This window comes from Canis lupus, chromosome 21 (genome assembly GCF_003254725.2).
Source record: "Canis lupus dingo isolate Sandy chromosome 21, ASM325472v2, whole genome shotgun sequence".
In the NCBI taxonomy this organism is placed as follows: domain Eukaryota; kingdom Metazoa; phylum Chordata; class Mammalia; order Carnivora; family Canidae; genus Canis; species Canis lupus.
Window position 1 is genome coordinate 28,815,627 of NC_064263.1, and position 25,157 is coordinate 28,840,783.

Consider the following 25,157-nt stretch of genomic DNA (forward strand, 5'->3'; position numbering starts at 1 on the left):
TACATTTATAAATTAGAGAGAATTGAGAATTTTAGTTTTTTAATTTTTTTAAAGATTTTTATTTTTTTGAGATTAAGTGAGTGAGAGAGAGAGCATGAGTGGGGGAAGAAGCAGAGGGAGAGGAAGGAGCAGGCTCTCCACAGAGCAAGGTGCTTGACGTGGGGCTGGATCCCAGGACCCTGGGATCATGGCCAGAGCCAAAGGCAGATACTTAGCCCACTGAGCCACCCAGGCTCTCCCAAAATTGAGAACTTTACAAATGACAATTTTTCCTTTTAGAATAAGGAATGTTTTCATTCATATTTCCTGTTTCTCTATAAAGAAGCGTAGCTTCTCCCAATTGCTGGTGAATAGAAGAGGTGGGGTTGGGAGTAGATGAAATAGATGAGGGGGATTAACAGGTGTAAACTTCCAGTCATAGAATAGCTAAATCATGGGGATGTCATATACAGCATAGGGAATATAGTTGGTCATGTTGTAATAACGTTTGGTGACATAATGTATAAAATATCAAAGCACTACAATGCACAACTGAAACTAACAGGGTATTGTATGTTGATTATACAACAACAACAACAAAAGGACTGCAGTTTCTTTATATTAGTCCTACACATGTGGGTTTATTTAAATGTTACATTTTTCTGGTTCTTTTGAGATTTTTTTTCCATTATATTTTCAGGATGGATATCGTTGTGATGAAACTGTGCTATGACCAAATACATTATAAATTCTTATTTTAGGGGTGTCCGGGTGGCTCAGTTGATTAAGTGTCTGCCTTTGGCTCAGCTCATGATCCCAGGGCCTTGGGATGGAGCTGAATCAGGTTCCCTGCTGAGCGGGGAGCCTGCCTCTCTCCCTCTGCAGCTCCTCCTGCTTGTGCTCTGTCTCTCATTTTCTGTGTCTCTGTCTCTGTCTCTGTGTCTGTCTCTGTCTCTCTGTCAAATAAAATCTTTAAAATAAAATTCTTTCGATGAACACCGAGGCTCCTCCACAGTTTGGCTATTGTGGACATTGCTGCTAGAAACATTGGGGTGCAGCTGTCCCGGCGTTTCACTGCATCTGTATCTTTGGGGTAAATCAGTGGAATTGCTGGGTCGTAGGGCAGGTCTATTTTTAACTCTTTGAGGAACCTCCACACAGTTTTCCAGAGTGGCTGCACCAGTTCACATTCCCACCAACAGTGCAAGAGGGTTCCCCTTTCTCCACATCCTCTCCAACATTTATTGTTTCCTGTTTTGTTAATTTTCCCCATTCTCCCTGGTGTGAGTTGGTATCTCATGTGGTTTTGATTTGTATTTCCCTGATGTTAAGTGATGCAAAGCATTTTCTCATGTGCGTGTTGGCCATGTCTTTGTCTTCCTCTGAGATTTCTGTTCATGTCTTTTGCCCATTACATGATTGGATTGTTGGTTTCTTTGCTGTTGAGTTTAATAAGTTCTTTATAGATCTTGGAAACTAGCCCTTTATCTGATAGGTCATTTGCAAATATCTTCTCCCATTCTGTAGGTTGTCTTTAGTTTTGTTGACTGTTTCTTTTGCTGTGAAGAAGCTTCTTATCTTGATGAAGTCCCAATAGTTCATTTTTGCTTTTGTTTCTTTTGCCTTCGTGGATGTATCTTGCAAGAAGTTACTGTGGCTGAGTTCAAAAAGGGTGTTGCCTGTGTTCTCCTCTAGGATTTTGATGGACTCTTGTCTCACGTTTAGATCTTTCATCCATTTTGAGTTTATCTTTGTGTATGGTGAAAGAGAGTGGTCTAGTTTCATTCTTCTGCATGTGGATGTCCAATTTTCCCAGCACCATTTATTGAAGAGACTGTCTTTTTTCCAGTGGATGGTCTTTCCTGCTTTGTCAAATATTAGTTGACCATGAAGTTGAGGGTTCACTTCTGGATTCTTTCTCTATTCTATTCCATTGATCTATGTGTCTGTTTTTGTGCCAGTATCACACTGTCTGGATGACCACAGCTTTCTGGTACAACCTGGAATCTGGCATTGTGATGCCCCCAGCTATGGTTTTCTTTTTTTAAAATTCCCCTGGCTATTCAGGGTCTTTTCTGATTCCACACAAATCTTAGGATGATTTGTTCCAACCCTCTGAAGAAAGTCCATGGCATTTTGATAGGGATTGCATTAAATGTGTAAATTGCCCTGGGTAGCATTGACATTTTCACAATATTAATTCTGCCAATTCATGAGCATGGAATATTTTTCCATCTCTTTGTGTCTTCCTCAATTTCTTTCAGAAGTATTCTGTAGTTTTTAGAGTATAGATCCTTTACCTCTTATTTAGGTGAGCAAAACATCACAAATTGCTATGTTGGTAAATCACTGTCTGTATCTGCATGTAATTCAATCTCCCTTTCTCCTTCCTTACCAGCCTCCCTCCTACCGTTACTTTCTTTCTTCCTTCCTTTTTTTTTAAGATTTTATTTATTTATTCACGAGAGACAGAGAGAGAGAGAGGCAGAGATACAGGCAGAGGGAGAAGCAGGCTCCATGCAAGGAGCCCGACATGGGTCTGGATCCCAGGTCTCCAGGATCAGGCCCTGAGCGGAAGGCGGCGCTAAACCGCTGAGCCACCCGGGCTGCCCCCTTTCTTCCTTCCTATATGTATTTTATTTAGTATTTGCTGGCAATGGGGTTACAGAGGCAAATAAGATAAAGTCCCGGTTCTCGGGATCCCTGGGTGGCTCAGCGGTTTGGCGCCTGCCTTTGGCCCAGGGGGCGATCCTGGAGACCCGGGATCGAGTCCCACGTCGGGCTCCCGGTGCATGGAGCCTGCTTCTCCCTCTGCCTGTGTCTCTGCCTCTCTCTCTCTCTGTGTGTGACTACCATAAATAAATAAAAATTAAAAAAAAAACATTAAAAAAAAAAAAGTCCCGGTTCTCATGGAGCTTAATTCTAGTGAAGGGAGATGGAAATATAAATGAATAGAAAAGAGGAAATGATGACATAATGCATTTTATACAAATAATTAAAATCTACTGATAAGATTTGGAATGGTTGGGAAAGGCTTGGTGAAGAGATGATTTGAAAGGTAAGAAGGACAAGCCTTGTAAAAATTAAGTGGATAAGCATTAAAGCTTTAGGGATTAGCAATTACAGTGGCTCTAAGTATGGGAAGGCACTTGGCTTGTTTCAGATATAAAAGGGAGGCAAATGTGGCCAAGTTTTATAGAAAAGGAGGAAATCATCATCAGGTAGTTGAGATGAGCAGGAGTCCATGCAGGAGAGGCTTTGTGGCTAGACAAGGAGTTTGGATTTTATTGCCAAAGTAATATGGAGGTAGTCTTTGCTACTTCCATTAGAGGATCTTTTTAGGTTTAATTCAACAAATTTATAAGATTATCATAAACCAGACTTGGCTCAAACCTACTCAGTGGGTTACAGGAAGCTCACTAGTAGGACAGAATGAGGCATTTCTCTTTTAATGGGACTACTTAGAGCACTTCATGTTCAGTTAGCCTGGCCACCAGGAGCCATCTTCTCCCAGGTGATAGTTTTGGTTAAAAAGAATTAAACTCTCATTAGATATTTCTGAAACAAATTACTGACAAGGAACACTAAAACTGCATAAAATACTGAGCTTTTATGGCCACCTAGGTGGCTCAGTAAGTCAAGAGTCTGCCTTCAGTCATAATTTTAGGGTCCGGAGATTGAGTCCCATGTCTGGCTCAATACTCCATGGAGAGTCTCCTTCTCCCTCTCATTCTATCTCTGCTGCTCTGCCTTTTGTACACACACACTCTCTCTCTCTGTCAAATAAATAAATATTAAAAAATACTGAGATTTTTATATAGTTTGATCTAATAAAACTCTTAGCAGAATAGGATAACCTTAGCCAATCTCTGTGAAGAATATGGGAATGAAATATGTTTTCTGGAAATTACATCTTAATATAATAAACCTTAAATCAGGTGCATAAAGTCAGCATTTCAGTCCAGGATTAGAGTCCTGGGTCTAACAGAAGATACCACACTTTCCTCACCAGTCAGTCTGCTTGGAGCTGTCTTCACCATCTGCAGCTGAACATATCTCTGGGCATTTGGTCAGCCCTGACAGGTAGATCTGTTCTCCCTGTCTCGAATCTAGTTAACGGATGTGACCACAGGATATGCTGAAGATCGATAGTGACTGTAGTATTGACTTCATACTCAGTATTTGACAAGTATCTGCTCTGTGTCAGATACTTTGGATTGTACTTTATGTGAATTATCTCCTCAAATCTTCAAAACAAATCTGTGAAAAAATACCATTTTATAGATTATGAAAGCCAGGCTTTAAAAGAGTGAATGACTTGTTGAAGATTATTAAGTGGTAGGAGTGGGATTTAAACCAGGGTTATTTTCCTCTAGAGAGTTCTATGTTCAATTTAAGTTTTAAATTGATTAAATAAAAAGTTGATACTTTAATTTTCTAATTATAAAAGAAATATAGTTACAATATAAGATATCCCAATAATGTCAGCTTCTCAGGAAGGATGAAGGGCGATTCCTGTGTTGAAGAACTCAGTGGACAGTGTGGGCAAGGCTCCCTCACTGAGACAGAGTGTGTAAATGGACTGTCAGGGCCATCAGTGGGTGCTTGGGAAGGAGACATTCTGGGTCCTGATAATAGGGCCTGAAAGAGAGGAGAGAAGGGATGCTTCACCCCACAGGCCATGCATAGAAAAGAGGAAATCCCTGGGAGCATGAAATATGAGAAAGCAATTCTAGACAATGTCATCCAGAATGTTCAACACCTGTTACATATTATTAGCTAATGAAAATCCAGGAATGTTAGTTTGAAGATCCAGTTATGCTAGGTGAAATCCAAAAAAATTCTGCAAAGGAATTGATTTTGCTAATAATATTTGTGTGGTAGGAGTTGTTCTGAGGTCTGGGCATTCCCAAGAAAAGTACTTGCTTGATGCCAGACTGCTCAGTCTGCTTGCTGCCAGCCAGCCACAAGGCTTGCTTTATGAGGTTGCCTCAGACTGAGAAGGTCTTTTAAACTCAGGAATTACAACTTGTTAGAGTCTTGATATTGGTGGGATACAGGAGATACTCATTCAAACTAGTTCTAGTTTAAGAACATCTATCGATATCCCATAAACATCGTAGTTGTAGACGGTTCTAGATGTTCATGTTTACCAAATCCAGCAGAACCTTTTGAAGGTGGTATTATAGGCAGCCAAGTGCTCATGTTTTAGTCCTTGGAAATTCCAGAATCGGAAAAAGGGTCAATTATATAATAGCAAGGCCTAGCAGCCTATTGTATCCATCTTCACAGTAAAAAACACAATTGTTGCAGATTTGACAGACTTTACCTGGGGTCCCACCTGCTTGGAGTAATCAAAACAATCAAAACGATCCCTGGGTGGCTCAGCAGTTTAGCGCCTGCCTTTGGCCCAGGGCGCGGTCCGGGAGACCCAGGATCAAATCCCACATCGGGCTCCCTGCATGGAGCCTGCTTCTCCCTCTGCCTGTGTCTCTGCTTCTCTCTCTCTGTCTCTCTCTCTCTCTCTCTCTTTCTCTTAAATAAACAAATAAAATCTTAAAAAAAATAGCTCAGAGGATCATCATTTTCTCCTTTTGCAGCTGAAATATGTCAGCTCCCAAGTAACAATTTTCCTCTTCAAATTGTATTAAATCTAATCATTGTTGGGACGCCTGGGTGGCTTAGTCAGTTAAGTATCTGCCTTAGGTTCAGGTCATGAGTCCTAGGATCCAGTCCCACATCAGGCTCCCTGCTCAGTGGGCTCTCTCTCTGCAGCGCTCCCTCTGCAGCTCCCCCTGCTTGTGTTCGTGCTCTCTCTCTGCCTCTCTCTGTCAAATAAATAAGATCTTTTAAAAATTAATCATTGTTAAGTCATAAAGACCTAGAGTAAACTTATTACTTTCTTATCATTTCTTTTGTCTCAGCTCTAACCCTGGAGGGTTGAGATGATGGTTTATGTCTGAGTACAACTGAGTTCACAAGTTCTTGGGGAACATGATGCTATTTTTCTTAGAACCATGTCAATAAGTTAGTCAGCCTGGTGGGCCTCAGAGATGCAAGCTGCCCTCAAGCCCTGCTGAGGGTGAATGGACTAATTATATGTATCTTCATTCTGTTCATGTAGAAACAAGGGAACTTGTGGCCTTGACTGGGCCATGATCCATATACAGTAATTAAGTGAAAAATAGGTGACTAGAATCAGCACTTCCTAAGCCAGTTCTTACCTTTTCTTAGCTATATTTGCTTGCCAATCTCAGGTGGTATGATTTTCAACAGTGAAATAGCCTGATGCAAAACAGGCTTTCTAGACAGAAACATTTAATTTTTTTTTTCTATTGCTATTTAAGTCAAATTGTAAAGAGAGCCAACCTCAGACAGGTAGAAGAGACCTCTGCCCTTCCCCCATTCAAGTCTCCTTCTCAACTGTGACCTCATCACTGACATCACTGACATAACCCCTAAGGCTGGCCCTGGTGAAGGATAGCTGACACCCCTATGGGAGCCAGGTGACCTCAAGGCTACATTAGGAAGAGGTGTCCAGAGGCCGTGGGTGAGTGGACATCCCTAAACACCTACTGGTCCCTGCACCCAGGTGTGCTTAGTGCCATACCTGGGCTTCTACAGGTCTTCAGGGGCTCCTGCATCCTGCTCTTGAGATAATATGGCTCGGGCTAGGGAAGAAGCAAGGGACAGCCAGCTGGTGTCTGGTAGGGAGCCGACATCACGCATCATCAGAGTGTCAGTCAAGACCCCACAGGACTGCCAAGAATTTATGCTGGCAGAAAATAGCAGTGTCCACCACTTTAAGAAACAGATCTCCAAACGCCTTCACTATGACACTGACCGATTGGTGCTCATCTTCACTGGAAAGATCCTCCGAGACCAAGACATACTGAGCCAGCGCGGCATCTTTGATGGCACTACGGTCAACTTAGTGGTGAGAACCCGTCTGAAAGGAACTCTGCCTGGTCCTGGAACTCTTCCAGGCCCTACTGACCACTGCACGCATCACTCTGAACCCTCTACCTCGGAGAGCGCTGGGATGCTGGCCAGGCTGGGCCGGCTGGCCCAGAGCTCACCTGAGCTGACTGACTTTCTTGGCCAGCTGGCTCAACTCCTAACGGCTGCACCCGAGTCAGTGGTGCAGTTCTTGGAAAACCCTGTGATTCAAGGCCTGGTCAATGAGAAACCAGCCAAGGCCAGACAAGCTCCTGAATCCTCAAGGCAGAATCCTCAGAAACCTGAGCCAACTCTTAAGGCTCTGGAAACCTTGCAGAACCCAGCCCGGCAACAAGAGCTCCTGCAGGCAAATAAACAGGATCTAGAGGCATTGACGGCAGTGCCAGGTGGTGACAATGCTATGCGTCCAGTCTGCTCTGATATCCAGCAGTTCATGCTCTTCACTCTGGCCCCCCTGGTTGCCTCCAAAGGCCAAAACCCAGCTTCAGAGCTTTGCAAAGAGGAGGCCAATGCTCACAGCAATACTGACACTACCATCACCATCCCCACAGCCTCAGCACCTGCCAGGCCATTGACCCAGAAGGTCAGGGCAGGACAAGCTACCCAGGCCAGGAGCGTGGCCTCAAATCAGACCCATTCAGGATGTGGGCTTAGAATGCCAGATATAAACTCAGGCCACAATCTTCTCTCCCAGGAGAGCCAGCAGCCCATAGGGAAAGCCACTTTAACCAGTCAGCTGAGACCCTCGCCCTCTGCCTTGTGTAAAGCCTTGCATGTCCTACAGCAGAATCCAGCTCTGCTACACCAGTTGGCAAGTGGAAGCCCCCTACAACACCATCTGCCACTACTTCCCATCCTGACCAACCCTCGAGCGCTGCAGGCCTTGATACAGATAGAAAAGGGCCTGCAGATACTGTCCAAGGAGGTGCCTGGGCTGGGACGTTGTTTGTGGGACCCAGGTAGGGAAACTAGAGAACCCTCTGAGACTAGGGATGGAGGGCAGGGTCAGAGAGCAGGCTCTGTGCAGCCCACCTGGGCTGTTCTTCAGCTTCTCTATGCACTAGCCAAAGCCTGTTCTCAGTCCACACAATCCTCACTATCCTCATTCTCCCTCCCTGAAGGCTGCTTCCAGCAAGAACTGGAGCATCTGAAGGCCATGGGTTTTGCTAACCATGATGCCAATCTACAGACCCTCATGGCAGCGGGAGGAGACATTCAGGTTGCCATTGAGAAGCTACTAGGGCTACCAGAGGCCCAGGTGCCACCAACTGATGCCTACAGTGTACCACCTCATGGAGAGGGAGGGAAAGGAAGGGAAAGGGGAAGGGGAGGGGAGGGGAAATAGCGTATTTTGAACTCCTCTTACTCAGATCATGTGCACACTTGAACAGCCCTCCTCACTCACTGCCCAAGCCTGTTCCTCATTAAAAAGATTGCTTGGATCTCACGTGTGATGTCCAATTTGGGGGTATGTGGGCAAAAAGAATGTTGTTTGGGGGAGATATTTATAATGTTATAGGGTCTTGGATCCAGGCTGCACCTATTCTCATACCCTTAATCTCAGTGTTTTCCAAATTTGAACATGAGTTTGGGGTAGTCCTGAGTGTTTTCAGCAACCTAGGTTCCCACCAACATTGCCCTTATCATCACAAGCCACCTCTGCTCCAACTTCAGAATTACTCTGAAGGAATTCTGGCTTTTTCCCCCAGGAAGCCACTCTCTCTTTCACCAAATGTCTCCATCTTCAGGTCCAGTCTCTCCATATTATGGAAAGCCTGTCCAACTTCCCTCTCATCTCAGGCTCTATCTCTCCTACCGGCCTGACAGGATATTGCTTTGTAAAGTGAACTCCGACCACTTCTGAAGCCCCATCCTCTCCTCCTGGGTAGACTTCTTGCCATTACATTGTAAAATGGTTGACTCTACTGTACCACCAGCCATCCAACTTCTCTCTCTTTTCTCCAAAGAGAAAAGAATTTTCTCTGAATTCCTCCAAAGTTGGCTACATCTCCCCATCCTCTGCAGTCACTCCAAGGATGGTATGGAAGTTTCTCAAAATTCTCTCATTACTCATCTTCCCATTTTTTTCTTTTGTACAGATGATCTACTGACCCGTCTTTCTATAAGCTGCTTTATTGAATCTATTTTCTCATCCATTTTTTATAGAGTGATATTTCCTGAGAGTGTGCTACATGGATTCTTTATTCATCTTTCAGAGAGTTTGATCATGTCCATGGCTGTGGGTCTTACTTCTGTGTTCATGGTTCCTTCATCTCTAAGTCTGTTTGTACTTTCCATAGCCTACCAGCCTTTTCTTGGGTGTCACAGAGGAAATTCTGGCTCAGCATCTTTCCTGGGCCCCATTCCTACTCTAAGTTCTGGAGTCCCTGTGTCTTCATGAAAGTCCCCAATACTTTCCTAATCCACCCATTCTCTTCTGTAAACTCTCCTATCATAGAGGTGATTCACAGTGTAGGCACATGAAGTGTGACCCAGAGCACCAGGGGCTGTATGAAACCATGCAACAGGATACCACCTGATGAAAGAGAGGCACAGACCATATTGGAAGTGTTATTTTGGGGGAAATCAAGGAGTGCAGATTCAGAGCCAGATCCAGGGGTCAACTGACCCTAGCTTGAAAAACAAATAAATCTCATGCTTCTGGTGGCTGGGGAGGATAACATCTCTGAGCTATACACCGTGACTCAGTTGTTTTGTGACACTGCATGAACCTAGAAATGAAGGTTATGGCAGTCAGGGACTATGGATAAAATATCTTTGGGACTACATGTCCCAACAATGATCCTGATACACAGTTTACTCTTCATTTCCCCATGGTACCAGGATTTTGGTCTGAATTTCTGAGATCAGTGATGCACATTGGGTCCCAGGGAAGAATGAGAGTCTGGGGGTGAAGTGGGCATGACGGGCAGAGCAGTATCCCAGGCTCCTAGAAGTATGCTTCCTCTATCATGTGGGCTCCAGTAGCCAGACACCTGAGTGAGGTGGGAAATCTTGGCAATAATGTTAATAGTCTTCCTGGGGACTGAACCTTGCTACCTCCAGTCTTCTAGAAGCCTTACTGACTTCTACAAATCACCCTCTCCTTCTAGGAACTATTGCATTTTAGTGTCAGGATGATAAAAAGAGCCAAAACCAGAACTTTAGGGAGTGGAGCTTGCTGCCAGAGATGCAGAATCCTTCATCTGTTATCTATGGTATGTGAAACTTGGATTTGGTCAGTAAAGGGAAGCCATGGGGTGGAACCACCCTGTGCTGTATCCACAGAGTATCAATCCAGAGCATAGGTGGCAGCAAGACTCCTGCACCAAGGTGTTAGCAGCTGTGCGATCCTGCACCCCTCCTCCTCTTCTAGTCTCCAATCTACCCCCTTTGACCTTTCTCCTCAGAGCTCTTCTCAGGCCACACATATATCTAGAAGAGAAGGATAGCCCAAGAGTTATTTTTTAAAGATTTTATTTATTTATTCATGAGAGACACACACACAGAGGCAGAGACATAGGCAGAGGGAGAGCCAGGCTCCATGCACGGAGCCCAATGTGGGACTCTGGGATCATGCCCTGACCCAACGGCAAATACTTAACTGCTGAGCCACCCAGGGGCCTTAGCCCAAGAGTTATGATGGATGATTGATGACTTTGTGCCTGAGATGAGGGAGCACTAGGCTGCAAACCACTGGACTTGTGGCCTAATATCGGGTACATCATTTGCCCACTCATGCACCTGAATTTCCTTACCAGTACATCAAATCCCTTAGCACTGTATGGTCCTGCAAATCTAGTCCACAGCTGGGTGCATTATTTTTTATTTTTTTTAAAGATTTTATTTATTTACTTGAGAGAGACAGAGAGAGAGTGGGTGGGCACGCATGAACAGGAGGAGGGGCAGAGGGAGAAGCAGACTCCCCACAGAGCAGGGAGCCTGACGTGGGGCTCAGTTCAGGAGCCTAGAATCATGACATGGGCAGAAACAAGCCACCCAACCAACTGAGCCACCCAGGTGCCCCTGGGTGCATTTTAAATATTACCGTGGGAGTCCAGAGTCCTAAATCCTGGCCCTGCCCTTGATACCTACTTCCTAGGTTACTGACCCACACTTTATTTCAGGAAAGATGTGAGGTTCATGGCAGGTAATTAGTAGTGTGAATGGTAAGCAGTTGTCCTGTGAGGGGGACCTTTTGATCAAATTCAACCAGCATCTTAGGGGAGTAAGCATAAGGCCCACAAAGAATTTTGCTGCATTTCAGGAGCAGAACAGCAGTTCCCTTACCCATTCTCACCCTCAGCTCTTTTTATATATTTTTCTATGTTCCTGAAATCATTACACTACTGAGTCTCTTTACCATTTATGACCTCAACAGACAAAGGGACTTCACTTTTGTTGCTGTTTGTTTGTGCAGGTTGGGCATCCTCACACATATCTCATACTGGATAATTCATGAGATATGTTCTATATAGTTGCATAACCTTAAGACTATTAGTCTATCTGAGTTACAGGCTCTTAATTTAAAATAGAGATTATAGCTACATTTTGAATCATTGGGAGCAGCAACTGGGGACTTATTTGTGTATTTTAGAGCTGAGGTTACAAGGGGAAAGGAGGATTATTTAAAAATGCATTTGGATTTTGAACAGGCCTCCCTGAATCCTTAATGAGGGGTAATTTTATGGCTAAAAGGAAAGGGATTTCAAAATTGAAGACCAGAGGAGAAAGAGGAGAAAACATAGTTTCAACAAGCACCATTCATATCCCAAGCACTATCTAAATATTTTAGAGATGCCATATTATATAGTTTTCATAACAACCCTGTGAAATGATACCAGGAAAAACAGTTCTAAAAGTTATGAGTTGGATAATAATTTTCAGAGTTTATATAACATTTTCATTTTCATATTTTTGTTTTTTTAAGATTTTATTTATTTATTTGACAAAAAGAGCACAAGTACAAGCAGGGGGAGTGACAGAGGAGAGGGAGAGGGAGAAGCATGCTCCCCTCAGAGCAGCAAGCCTGATGTGGAACCCGATCCCAGGACTCTGGGATCATGACCTGAGCCGAAGGTTGACGTTTAACAAACTGAGCCATCCAGGCACCTGACATTCTCATATTTGTTGATCATTTTGCATGTTAGCTACTACCTTAAGTTCTCTACATTCATTAACTTATTTATTCATTGCCACAGTATTAAGAATTAGATATTTAAAGAGAGAGAAAGAGACAGAGAGACACAGAGAGAGAGAGAGAGATTAATATTATCCATTTGATAATTAGACAAACCAAGACATAGGAAGATTGAGTACCATGATCAAGGCTATAAAACTAACAAGCAGAGGAACCAGCATTCAAACCCAGGTACTCTAACTTTAGACTTTGTGTTCTTCATCACTATCCAAAGAATTGGAAATTAGATTAAATTTACCTATTTTTTTTTAACTTGGACTAGCAGAGAATATTCTCACTATGAAGCCCAGACTCATTTCATATGTGGAATTGACTTGATCTTTAGTAAGTCATAGAAATATTTGCAATGAAAGAAAAAAACATTAAGCGCATTCTACACTGGCACTATCATACCTACTCAGATTTTCTCCAACACCTGCTTACTCCTAATGGCAAAATATTCCCAAGAGTAAAAATATTATCATCTCTCTGGGCTCTTCAGAGTTACTCCAGGAGCCTCAGGAATATGGTATGTTCAGTGTGATTTTTGATACCTCTGATTCATCTGATCTTCACTTTCCTTCAAGTGCTTCCTTGCCTGTAAACACATTTCTGTAATATCAGAGGTCTCCATTCCTGTCAATGCATCATGACAGCGACCATACCCATTCATTTTCCTTATTATCAATCTATGCTCAAGTTTCACATTAAAATTTTCCCCAAGTGAAGGAATCTCAGCAGTCGACTCTGAATCTCCTTGGTCCTAGCTCCATAGATGATTGGATTGAGCACAGGAGGCACCAGCACATAGAGGTTCGCCAGAAAGATGTGCACATTCTTGGGAACTCGGTGCTGGCCAAAACGATGGGTGAGGAAGGAGAAGAAGGCAGGAATGTAGAAGACCAGGATGACCCCGAGGTGGGAGCCACAGGTACTCAGAGCCTTGTGCCTGGCATCTTGAGATGGAAGGCGGAAGACAGCGTGGAGGATAAAGCCATAGGAAATGGCAATGAGGATGGAATCCAGACCCATGGCCAGCAGGGCCACAGTCAGCCCATAGACAATATTGACAGTGATGTTGCCACAGGCCAGGCGAGCGATGCCCATGTGCTCACAGTATGTATGTGCCATGACATGGTGATCACAGTAAGGCAGTCGCCTCAGCAGGAAGATAAATGGGGAGACAATGGCCACGCTGCGGAGGAGGCCAACAAGGCCAATTTTGCCTATTACAGTATGGTTAAGAATGGTTGTGTATCTCAGTGGGTTGCAGATAGCTACATAGCGATCAAAGGCCATGGCCAGAAGAACTGAGGACTCCAGAGCATAGATAGAATGGACACAAAACATCTGGGCCAGGCATCCACCAAAGGAAATTTCTCCAGCATGGAGCCACAAAATGGCTAGCATTTTGGGCACGGTGGTTGAGCTGAGAGCCAGGTCAGTGAATGAGAGAAGACACAGGAAGAGGTACATGGGTGCATGAAGAGCACTGTCTGTCACAATGACCAGGATGAGGGCAGCATTCCCAGCCAGTGCTACCAGATACATGGCACAGAAGGGGATGGCAATCCAGGCATGAGCCCACTCCAGCCCTGGGATTCCTGTCAGGAACATGATGGCTGGAAGACTGTCATCACTGAGGTTGGAGGTTGACATTCTGCTTGGTAAGTAAAAGGTTCTATCCAAGAGGTGATGGAATCATAGTATGACTGCCCTGTAACATCAGGTCCTTGGTTCATTAATATAAAATGACCTTTCTGTGAAACAATTTTTTTTAAACCAAGAAAAACATTTGTCACTAACTTGCTCAAGAATCTTAAAAACTCTCTCAATATAGTCTGCTCCTTTTTTTTTTTTCATTCTGCTCATTCATGTACTCATCAATCATGTTTTGAGTTCTATATTCTGAGCACCAAACTAACCATTGAAGCATCTTTCCAATCTGATCCTTCATAACTTACCAGCTATACATCCTGCCCAACATTTAGTCAACTCACTCGGAGGGGTGTTCCTTGCCTCTTTCCATGCCTAGGGTGTCTTCTGGCTTTATTTTCCCCTTCTCTGTTTTCAAAGCTTCAGTGAATGTTTTCCTTTCTCCCAGAAGCTTCCCCTTTTTTCTGGTCCATAATGGTCTTTTATTTTTTTCATTGTTCTACTACTTTACACAATCCCATTATCTGAGACTATGCCTTTATGCAATTGCAACTTCCACACCAACCATGCCTTTGGCTGGACCTAGACATTTTGATCAATGTTCACTTAAGACTCAATGTTTACTAGTCAATGGAATGTAACATTCACTTTTGGACTTTATAATATAATAATGCAATCACTTTATTTTCTGTGTTTCTAATGCATCTTCATATATATATATACACTACATAACTTCATTTTGTACCTCAACTGGAATGCCTAGAAAGTAGTTAAGTCATCTCAATATGCTCACATAGCACATGAGTGAGTATCCACAGTTATTTGAGTTCTCATCAGGGTACAATAGAAGAAAGAAAAAGATATATCATTCTATTGAGAGACAGCAATCTCTACTCTGGCAAAGCCAGCTAGTGGTGCTGCATGTCCATCAGTGTGATGGCTGGATATTGAGGCTAGATGAGAATGCCAGGTGCTGACCGAGACAGCTCAAGGGAAGAAACAGAGTGTCCTGGGGTTGCTTACTGTAAAGATATTCTGGAAAGAGAATCTGTTTTTGCTCTGGAAGGCTAGCTAGTACTTAAAAACATTTCCCTTTAGTAAACACATTTTCTACTTAAAAGAAACCTGTGTGGGATTCTGAGAAACTCGAAATTAGTCCTGATTCTCTAACAAAATTGATGTGTGACTTTGAACAAATCTTCCATTTCTTTGGCCTGTCTTAATTTGGAAAAATCAATGACTCTATATTCATTCTCTCTTTTCCATCTGTTCCTTATGTGGCATTGGAATAATCCCATAACCTCTTTGGGCCTTTTTTTTTTTTCATCTCCAAATTGGAAATGGCATCACATGGTTTATCACTTTCTAAAGCTTATGGTTGAGAAAAAAATAATATTCATGAAAAAAAGTTCCGATATCCCAAATAATTGCTCCCTTTTTTCAAGCTCTTTATCGCCAACAACTTTCCAGAGAAAATAGAGTGTGATACCTACCATTTGCTTCAACGTGGATGGACCTGGAGGGTATTATGCTGAGTGAAGTAAGTCAATCGGAGAAGGACAAACATTATATGGTCTCATTCATTTGGGGAATATAAATAATAGTGAAAGGGAGTAAAGGGGAAAGGAGGGAAAATGAGTGGGAAAAACCAGAGAGGGTGACAGAACATGAAAGACTCCTAACTCTGGGAAATGAACAAGGGGGGGTGGAAAGGGAGGTGGGCGAGGGGATGGAGTAACTGCGTGATGGGCACTGAGGGGAGCACTTGACGGGATGAACACTGGGTGTTATGCTATATGTTGGCAAATCGAACTACAATAAAAAAAATATACAGGGCAGCCTGGGTGGTTCGGCGGTTTAGCTCCTGCCTTTGGCTCAGGGCGTGATTTTGGAGACCTGGGATCGAGTTCCACATCGGGCTCCCTGAGTGGAGCCTGCTTCTCCCTCGGCCTGTGTCTCTGCCTCTCTCTCTCTCTGTGTTTCTCATGAATAAATAAACAAAATCTTAAAAAAATATATATATACAAAAAAAATTTTAAAAATAGGGTGTGATAGGGTGTGATAGTGGAGCTTGCTTCTCCCTCTGCCTGTGTCTCTGCCTCTCTCTCTCTGTGTCTCATGAATAAATAAACAACATCTTAATATATATATATATATATAAAATTTTTTTTAAATAGGGTGTGATAATCATTTGCACCCCTAATCAGTGGGAAGACAGTGTCCAGAGAAGTGAACTGATGTCATCCAGATAACAAAGCATGTTCATTGCAGAGTTTAAATTAAGGGGCCTGATTCAAGTTTCAAGTTTTACCACACCCAAACATCCATGATATTACCAATATCTAATTCCTATCTCTTTCAAGCAAGGCATTTTGTCTAATATCAATTCATAAGGTTCCTTTATTTGTTATCTGAATTCTAAATGTGAAGAAAATTAGGGAGTCCCTCATATTTACATAGAGACTTTCACTGATGACATCAATTGGTCTTAAGCTTGGTCTTGATGCATGCCTTGACACCTGGGGAGAGAAGCTTGGATGGTGGATGGCAGAGAGCTGATATCACTACCATCTTCCCTTCCCTTCTCTTATCAGCCTATTCTTGACCTTTAAGGGTGATTTCAAGTTGAATTATAAAATAGTAGTACTCTGTGACCTTCTGGGATGTGAGAAGCAGAAAATCTAATGTAAAAGCAGAGTTGGATTTTCCCCCCTCAGGAAACGATGGGATATGGATATTGAGGAAATGCCACTCTGGTCCACAATGGGGGCATGCTTTCCAAATTGTTTCAGGGTCTTGTCATTGAGGTCCCCCTCTCTGACCTAGACTTCAATGATTTAACTCTGTGCTATTTCATTTAACCCAGTTGTTGGGTAGCCTGATAAGAAGAACATACCTGTATGGTAGACATGAACTTGCAAGTGGAGTCCACTGAGGCTGGAGCTCTGTGAGTGGGTATACTGAGTGTGAGGCTGTGTAGGCACACAGGGTGATGGAGAGAAAGCTTGTGCAGGAGATGGGTATCTGATTACTCAGTGTTATTTAAGGAGGTTAAACCTGCGTTTCAGTGCAGGTTCATGTGGGTGTGGTAGGAAGAAGCAGAGGGGTCTGAATGTGTAATCTGGGTTGAAATGTCTGATCTTTTCTTTGTTCTCTGTTTCCTGGGCTCAGCGAATGTCTTTAACTCGGCTCTGTGTCCCAGCCTCCTCTGGTCAATGAGCTTGATAAGCAAGTTTATTTATTGACTCTGCCTATGATGCTCAGGAGTATAAATCAAATTGGCCTCCTCCAGGGATTTGGCCTGTGATGCACATTTGAGAGAATGAGGAGGATTGATAACATGAGGAAGAATTAGGAGAATCTTCCTTGACTTATCCAGAAAAAGTGGAAATGAAACATCTGGTATATTTTATGCTTTATTCTCCCTTCTCACCTCTTAATTTTTTTTCCTTCCTGTCTCCTCATTTTCTTTCCTTATTTTTATTCTATCTGTTTTTTTTGAACTCCATCTCTCTGTGAATCCACCAGAGTTCTGTGGTGATAGGCAGCAAACGATGATGGTGAGCATGTGCATTCATACATCATTATAACCTAGGCTTCACTTACAAAACACAAGTTCAAAGGTAAAACTACCAAGAATTTCATGATGATAACAGAATGCTAGGGAATGCACAAGGCCATTCTGAGAATGAGCACTATGCAAGTGTCCATTCATTTGCCATGAAGCTGGACTGGTATGAAGTGACATCCATACTCTAGGTAGATTCCCTCTGATTTTTAACTTCATCCACCAGGTCCCTGAGCTAGCACTTCAAGGATTAACTGATCATTCTTCAATGACTTTAGAGTACTCTTCTTTCTTCCCTTTTAACATACCTCTCTCCTCTCAAACTAATTCAATCTAGTGGTCTTCAAAAATCTTACTGGCGGGGATCCCTGGGTGGCACAGTGGTTTGATGCCTGCCTTTGGCCCAGGGTGTGATCCTGGAGACCCGGGATCGAGTCCCACATCGGGCTCCCGGTGCATGGAGCCTGCTTTTCCCTCTGCCTGTGTCTCTGCCTCTCTCTCTCTCTGTGACTATCATAAATAAATAAATTAAAAAAAAATCTTACTGGCTATTTCATAAAATAATTTTCAAAACACTATATTCCCCTTTACATTGACTCTGAGAATTGTCATTAGAAGTTTAAAGAGTAGAAAAAAATGTAATTTCCAGTACATTATAAATTTTGATATTTAAAAATAAAAGTCCTATATAACAATTTTTAATATATCCTTTGGAAACTCTGTGCCCTAGAATTTCTAACTCACCACTCCCCTTTTAAAAGTATATGAACGAGTTTTTCTTAACTATTAGAAATTTGAAATTATTGCTTTGTCTCTTTGAAGTTGGTCTATTTTCTCACATGTATATTTTTTGTTTGTATATCTCATTATGATAACTCTTACATGCCAGTAATAATACAAGAAATTATAACAATAACCTTCAAGTGTTACAATGTTTTATTAAAACAATTATAATCATACATTCACAAGAGCAATATGAAAATATTTAAGTTTTATAAATTATAAGTATAGGCCAAATTTGTTTTGGAAATATTATCCTTAGTGAGGTTGATAGAGCTTTTATCTTCTTCCAAACTACCCCATATATTAACAAGTCAATATTTATTCAATGAAGTGTGATTCATACTTAATTATTCTTAATTTTAGCTTTATAAAGGTAAGCTCTGAGAACCTTTGTTTATATAAGTACTTCAGTTGGGGGTGGATGGAGTTTTGTTTCTGCATTGTGGCAGTCAAGCCGTAATTGAGAGTAATTGCCTTAATCAGTAATGGTCCTAAGAGAGGAGGTTCTGGCAAAGGACAGTGGCCTCATAGTCTGGACTCAGATCTCTGAAGAGGGATTCCAGCCAAATGGTAGTGGCATATCTGAAGGACATGATGAGGTTGGTTCAAAATAAGGGGCAATATTAAAATGCCACTTGGAACCTACTGTCTCTATTAGAATCAACTGCTGTTGTCAATGAAAATAACAGATGCTTGGGTGACACAGAACAGAATGCGCATAGGATAAACAAATCCTCTGACCCTGTCCCAGGGTCTAATTGACCTCTACTGCCCTCTACTGGTTGAGTCTTAGGACCAGCCAGCAGGTGAAGGACAAATGTCCCATCCTAGGCATCCCCAAGCAAGAGATCAGAAAGGTTTGAAGCTGAGAGGCAATAGCATAGCAATTAACACAGTATCCTATAATTCATATGTGTGCATGCATGTGATATAACCTGTGTTATATCTGGGGACTGAGGAAATATAAATCATATGTAAAGATCAGGTATAATTCCATTCATTTTTTTATACCTTACAATAATTTTTAAATTAACATTAAGTGTAAGAAAAACGTACATCACTAAAACAACAGGAAACATTTCATAGGATTAAATAACTTTAAGATTGAATGTAACTCAAAAATATTTATATAATTTGATAAAAATAGTTTTAAATGAACAATACTTAACTTTTCTAACACACATCTTCTCTACAGCCACACATACACATGACATAATGTTTTCACCTTAAAAAATCATCTAGTGAATTTTGAAAAATATAGTTCATTAAGTATGTCAGTTATACTTATAATTACTAAATGCAATAATTCACCTATTTGGGGAGATTTTTCTTTCTAGTTAACAACATAATCTAATGATAGATATTTAATTACAGTTGCAAAAATTCCTTGAAGTTAAACATATGAAAAAAGCAATATTTACTGTTTGAATCTTTCTTTAATTTTCTTTCATGTAACTCTCTGCTAAGGGTTTCACTTTTTAAAATTTATTTTATTTTATTTTTTAAAAAGTTTTTATTTATTTATTCATGAGAGATAGAGAGAGAGGCAGAGACACAGGCAGAGGGAGAAGCAGGCCCCATGCAGGGAGCCCGACATGGGACTCGATCCCGGGACTCCAAGATCATGCCCTGGGCCAAAGGCAGACACTCAACTGCTGAGCCACCCAGGCATCCCACTTCTTTAACTTTAGATCAAGGATGAAAAAGACAAAACGACTCCTACTGTCCTGTTTTTTAATATCTTTATATTTAGAACATACAAACACTGCCAAACTACTCAGCTCAAAAGCCCTGCATTGCTCTTAAAATCAATATGCATAAGCAGTAAAAGCAAGCCTTAATCAAGTATATGGTGATTTAGTTACTCATTGAAGAAAATTTCTCTGATGTTCAACAACAGGTGAATGGGTAAGGAAGATGTGATATGTATACACACACACACACACACACATATACACACAGTGGAATATTATTCAGGCATCAAAAAGAATGAAATCTTGCCATTTGCAATGATACTGATGGAACTAGAGGGTATTATGATATGGATGGAACTAGAGGGTATTATGCTAAGTGAAACAAATCAGTCAGAGAAAGATAAGTCCCATATGATTTCACTCATATGTAGAATTTAAGAAACAAAACAGATGAAAATAGAGGAAAAGAAGGAAAGATAAAATAAAATGAAAACAGAGAGGGAGGCACCATAAGAGACTCTTAATTATAGGAAACAAACTGAGGGTTTCTGGAGGGGAGGTGGGTGGAGGGATGGGGTAACTGGGTGATGGGCATTAAGGAGGGCATTTAATGTAATGAGCCCTGGTGTTGTATTCAACTGATGAATCACTAAATTCCACCTCTGAAACTAAAAATACAGTATATGTTAATTAAATTTAATTTAAATTAAAAAATTAATTTAAAAAGACACTTGCTTGCAGAAAGCACTCTGCCTTCACTTTATCTTTTCTTCCCTCTGAGCATGAGCAGGGACAAAGTGATTCTCTGGTGCCTCTCCTAAAAGGACACTAATCCTATCAGACTAGAGCCATACTTTTATGACCTCATTTAACTTTAATCACCTTCTAAAAGTGCTATCTTCAAATACAGTTATATTAGGGGTTAGAGCTTCAACACATGAATTTGGGGGGATGGGATACAATTAATCCATAGCAAATACTATGGATAAAAATAAGGGGATCCCTGGGTGGCGCAGCGGTTTGGCGCCTGCCTTTGGCCCAGGGCGCGATCCTGGAGACCCGGGATCGAATCCCACGTCAGGCTCCCGGTGCATGGAGCCTGCTTCTCCCTCTGCCTGTGTCTCTGCCTCTCTCTCTCTCTCTCTGTGACTATCATAAATAAATAAAAAATAATAATAATAATAATAAATATCCACAGATTAACACAATATAAATTCCTGGCCTCAAACCTTAGCTTTATCCAGCAATCATTCTGCTTGATCTGGTGTTAATTTCCTCTATTTTCCTCACTAGATATTGTCTCAAACATCCATTGTACCTTTGGAGTTTGTTCAGGATGTAGAATATTCAGGATACAGAATATTTAGGATTCAGTGACTACTTAAATGAATGCAGGGAATTAAGGAGAAAAATATGTGCGCAATGGCATCTGTTTTTTTTGTTTTGTTTTGTTTTGTTTTGTTTAGTCAGTATGAGAGTTAATTTTATGTGTCTATTTGACTGGTTCCCAGGATGCCTGAATAGTTGACTAAACAGTATCTTTGTTGTGTTTGTAAGAGTATTCCTGGATATAAATAGCTTGGTGGACTCAGTAAAGCAATTTGCTATCCCAACATCTGTGACCATCATCCAATCCATGAAGGCTTGAAAAGCAAAAATTTGGAGGAAGAAAGACCTAGGCTCTTCCTGTCTGATTGCTTCAATTGAGACATCATCTTTTCCAGTCCTTGGTGCTCCTGATTCTCAAGTCTTCAGATCTATACTAGAACCTATACCATTAGCTGCTCTGGTTTGCAGGCCTTAAGATTTAGACAGCATTACACCACCAAATTCCCTAGGTTTCCATTTTGGAAATGACAAATCATGGGACTTTTCAATCTCCATAATTACATGAACATGTGTCACTTCCTTATAATAAATTCAACATCTATCTATCTATCTATCTATCTATCTATCTATCTATCTATCATCTATTACCTATCTATCTTATTGATTCTGTTTCTCCAGAGAAGCCTAAGTAATACTGACCATTTAAAAAACTTGTGTCATTTATTGAGAAATAGGAACTACCAAGAACAAGTTTACATTAGTATTTGGGATATGCTGTCTTCCAAATTCTATGCAGCAGCCAATGATAGATATCTAACTGTTATTTGTAAAGTAATTATAACTAAACATGTAGATTTTAAATCTGATTTTTTCCAAGATCATCCAGTAAGAATATATAGTTAAAATTGAATCAAACTTTAGAAAGAGCTGAGGAGAATACTAGTATTTAGGAGAGAAAACAGGAGAAACATTTGTAAAGGCAACTGAAGAAAGATGAATGTGGAGATAAGCAGAGGACCAGGGAAGTGTGGGATTTAGTAATTCAAGAAAAGAGAAACAGTCAAGAAATAAGGAACAGCCTGCTATACCAATATTTCAAGTAAGAATCCAGCATATTTAGTAATATTGAAGTCAGTGGTGACAGTAGAAGCACAGTTTTATGGTATGATACTACTAAAACATTGTCAATTAGTGAATGAGTAAGAAGAAAGAAGACATAAAGGAATCATATGGCAAATAAGCATGTCCTTGAGCAACTCATGGTATAGTGACTCACTCAAGGCTGTATCACACATTCTTCTACTTGTACTGCCCAAGAAATGGAAGAAGATTGAGTATTCCAGCCAAAAATCAATGGTTAAAAGTAGTAGAGATGAATTAAGACTAATTCCTAAGGATGATACATGCCTGAGTCATTTCCCAATTTTTAAACAAAGGGTAATGTGTATGTTTTGAAGAACTTATGCAAGAATATTTGGATTTTAGAATGATAAGCCTGTCAGCCAAGGGAAGAAATTTATGTATTCTGGCAGAGCTGGTGCAGGAAAAATCAGGAAGTTGCTTTGGTAATTCAGATGGTGAAAGTCTAAACTCAGGCAGACATGATATATATGAAGTGGCAGAAATGTTTGTAGAAAGAGAGGCTATGAAACTTGAAAATTAAATGGACATGGAAATGTGAGTAAATAATCAAAGAGCAGTGGAAGATTTTAAGCCAGGACTAAGAATGACAATGCCATAATAAGAAAAGTTACAGGAAGACATATGAGCATTTGCCTGTCCTTTCTCTGTGAAGTTAGTATTTCCCTCCTCAGTCCTAGCATTCTCCTCCACAACTGACTGGAGACGAGATTCTGATTTCTACCCTGTTTGTTCATTTTTTGTTCCAAAAGTGGAGTAGCTGATGGTGAAGGGAAATGACATTTGTTGCACTCTTGCCATCTTACAACCTAAGTAAATAATGAGGAGATTTAAGATAGTATCTCTTCATAAGGAAGAAGTAATTAAAGTTTAAATCATGGTTTAGGTTAACATCATCTAACTGATAAGTGACTTGCTTGATATTCATAACAAGTCTGATTCCAAAACCATTTTCTCAAATATAACAAACTTTTCCCCATTTTCCCAATGGATTTCTTGGTCCCCATGTCTGCCAGCAAAGAAATAATATGGAGTATGGTGGGGACAACTGTGAAAATGGCAGAGTAAGGACTTTGGAAACTTTCCTGTTCCATTGAGACAATGAAAATTCTGGCAAAAAAAAAATGGTTTGAATCAACTTTTTCAGAATTCTAGGCATTAAACAAAGCCTTGCATCTATCCATCCAGGGAGGCTGTCTTTAAGAAAAAATGGTTGAATTTTTGTAGGATAAGTGGCTATGTATCATTTTGATTTGCCCTAATGCCCTTCTCCCACTCTCCAGCCCTGCAGTAGCCTTAAAAAATAACAGCCAGAATTCACAGTAAAACCAGTGGATGTCAATGACATCCAGAGGGAGCAGATAGGCTGGAATTCTTTCAAAATCTCCTTCCCTGAAAATTGTCGTTATTTGGCCTGATAGTTCCCCTGAAGACCACTCTTGCAAGGCTGTCTCTATTTCATCTGATCCATAGCTCTCTTAGTGTAAGCATTCTTTTTCCCTATGGGTAATTTTCAACAACAATTACAGGCAATCAATTAACTTGGAAGCTGCCTATGATAGTGGATAACAGTTGGAGAAAATAAGAAACTAACCAAAAAGTAAAGACAAAATGTTTAAGAATGTGATATTTATAGGAACTTTGTATATTTTTGACACATCTCTGAGGATATAGAAGGCCATGTGCATATCCAGGTCTCTGCATTTGCTGATGACTGTAGATATAACCAGAAAAGACCTGAGAAACCCCTGTGGTCTTATCCTTGTCTCACCTTGAAGCTCTGCACAAGTAGGAAAGGAAAGGCTAACATAAAGTTTCACACTCAATGTCTGAGTATTAAAGTTTTGCTCCAACATGCATATAGAGAGCAGAGATAAAGACTTCCTGTTTCCAAGTATGTAAGGAAATCTCTTTCCAATTATTAACTAGCAGAGACTTTAGTGACTACAAATAAAAATGAATTTGTGTTACAGAATTAACTAAAAAAACACTAAATACCAGCAGCAAACAACAAAAACCAAAAGAGAATGAGGAAAGAGAATGATTCTCTGAGTTGCCACATTATGTTATTAAAAATGTTCAGTTTTCAGAGGCAACTGGGTGACTCAGTCAGTTAAGTATCTGCCTTCAACTCAGGTCATGATCTTAGGGTCCTGGGATCGAGCCCCACATTGGGCTCCCTGCTCAGTGGGTAGCTTGCTTCTCCCTTGCCACCCACTTCTGCTCCCTCCCCCACTTGTGGGTGTGCTTTCTCTCTCTCTCTCAAATAAATAAATAAAATATTTACAAATAAATAAATAAATAAAATGTTCAGTTTTCAACAGGTTATGGGATGTCAAAAGAAACAAAAAATTATGGCCCACACACAGGAAAAAAATTACCAAGAGGAACTGTCCTTGAGGAAGTCAAAACATTGGATTTGCTAAACCATGACTTTAAATCAACTATTTTAAATATGCTCAGAGAACTAAAGGAAACTGTGATAATGATAATATTAATTAAGAAATAGAAATTATTTTTAAAAAATTATATACAAATTAGGGGCTTAAAAAGTACAATAATTGAAATAAAAATTTACTGTAAGGTCTCAATAGTACATTTGACTATACAGAAGAGAGAAACAGCAAATGTGAAGATTGGTCAATGGAGATTATTCAGTATGAGTAACTAAAAGAAAAATAATGAGATTATTCAGTATGAGTAACTAAAAGAAAAAGAAATTGAACAGAGCCTCGGAGACTTGTGATACATCATCAGGAAGGCCAATATATATATGTATGAAAGTCTGAGAAGGAGCAGAGGGGAAGGAGAGAGAGGAAGAGAAAGAAGGAACACTTGAAGAATTAACATTCAAAACTCTCTGAATTTA

The 25,157-nt window shown here is 40.8% G+C and overlaps 2 protein-coding genes and 1 long non-coding RNA gene across 4 annotated transcripts; 1 reads left to right on the plus strand and 2 right to left on the minus strand.

The window, feature by feature from the left end:
* Positions 1 to 4,388: 4,388 nt before the first annotated feature.
* Positions 4,389 to 6,389, minus strand: LOC125753251 (uncharacterized). The gene is made up of 2 exons (XR_007404610.1): positions 6,204 to 6,389; positions 4,389 to 4,620 (listed from the first exon to the last, which is right to left on the minus strand). It is a non-coding gene; the product is annotated as an uncharacterized LOC125753251 (long non-coding RNA).
* A 34-nt stretch (positions 6,390 to 6,423) lies between these two features.
* LOC112667509 (ubiquilin-2-like) lies at positions 6,424 to 8,299 on the plus strand. Of its 2 annotated transcripts, XM_025459234.3 has the most exons (2): positions 6,424 to 7,898; positions 8,061 to 8,299. In XM_025459234.3, the coding sequence occupies exons 1-2, from the start codon at positions 6,641 to 6,643 to the stop codon at positions 8,282 to 8,284; spliced, it is 1,482 nt and encodes a 493-aa protein (XP_025315019.1). In that variant the 5' UTR covers positions 6,424 to 6,640; the 3' UTR covers positions 8,285 to 8,299. The 2 variants fall into 2 exon arrangements, with proteins under 2 accessions (XP_025315019.1, XP_025315018.1); XM_025459233.3 differs by having other exon boundaries at positions 6,424 to 8,299.
* Positions 8,300 to 11,787: 3,488 nt separating this feature from the next.
* On the minus strand, positions 11,788 to 13,786 carry LOC112667515 (olfactory receptor 52D1). The gene has a single exon (XM_025459241.2). It carries the CDS (start codon positions 13,775 to 13,777, stop codon positions 12,821 to 12,823), a length of 957 nt encoding a protein of 318 aa, XP_025315026.1. The 5' UTR covers positions 13,778 to 13,786; the 3' UTR covers positions 11,788 to 12,820.
* Positions 13,787 to 25,157: the final 11,371 nt, after the last annotated feature.

Coding starts and splice junctions, on each gene's coding strand:
- LOC112667509 (XM_025459233.3), top strand. CDS start 6,641: ATGGCTCGGGCTAGGGAAGAAGCAAGGGACAGCCAGCTGGTGTCTGGT.
- LOC112667515 (XM_025459241.2), bottom strand. CDS start 13,777: ATGTCAACCTCCAACCTCAGTGATGACAGTCTTCCAGCCATCATGTTC.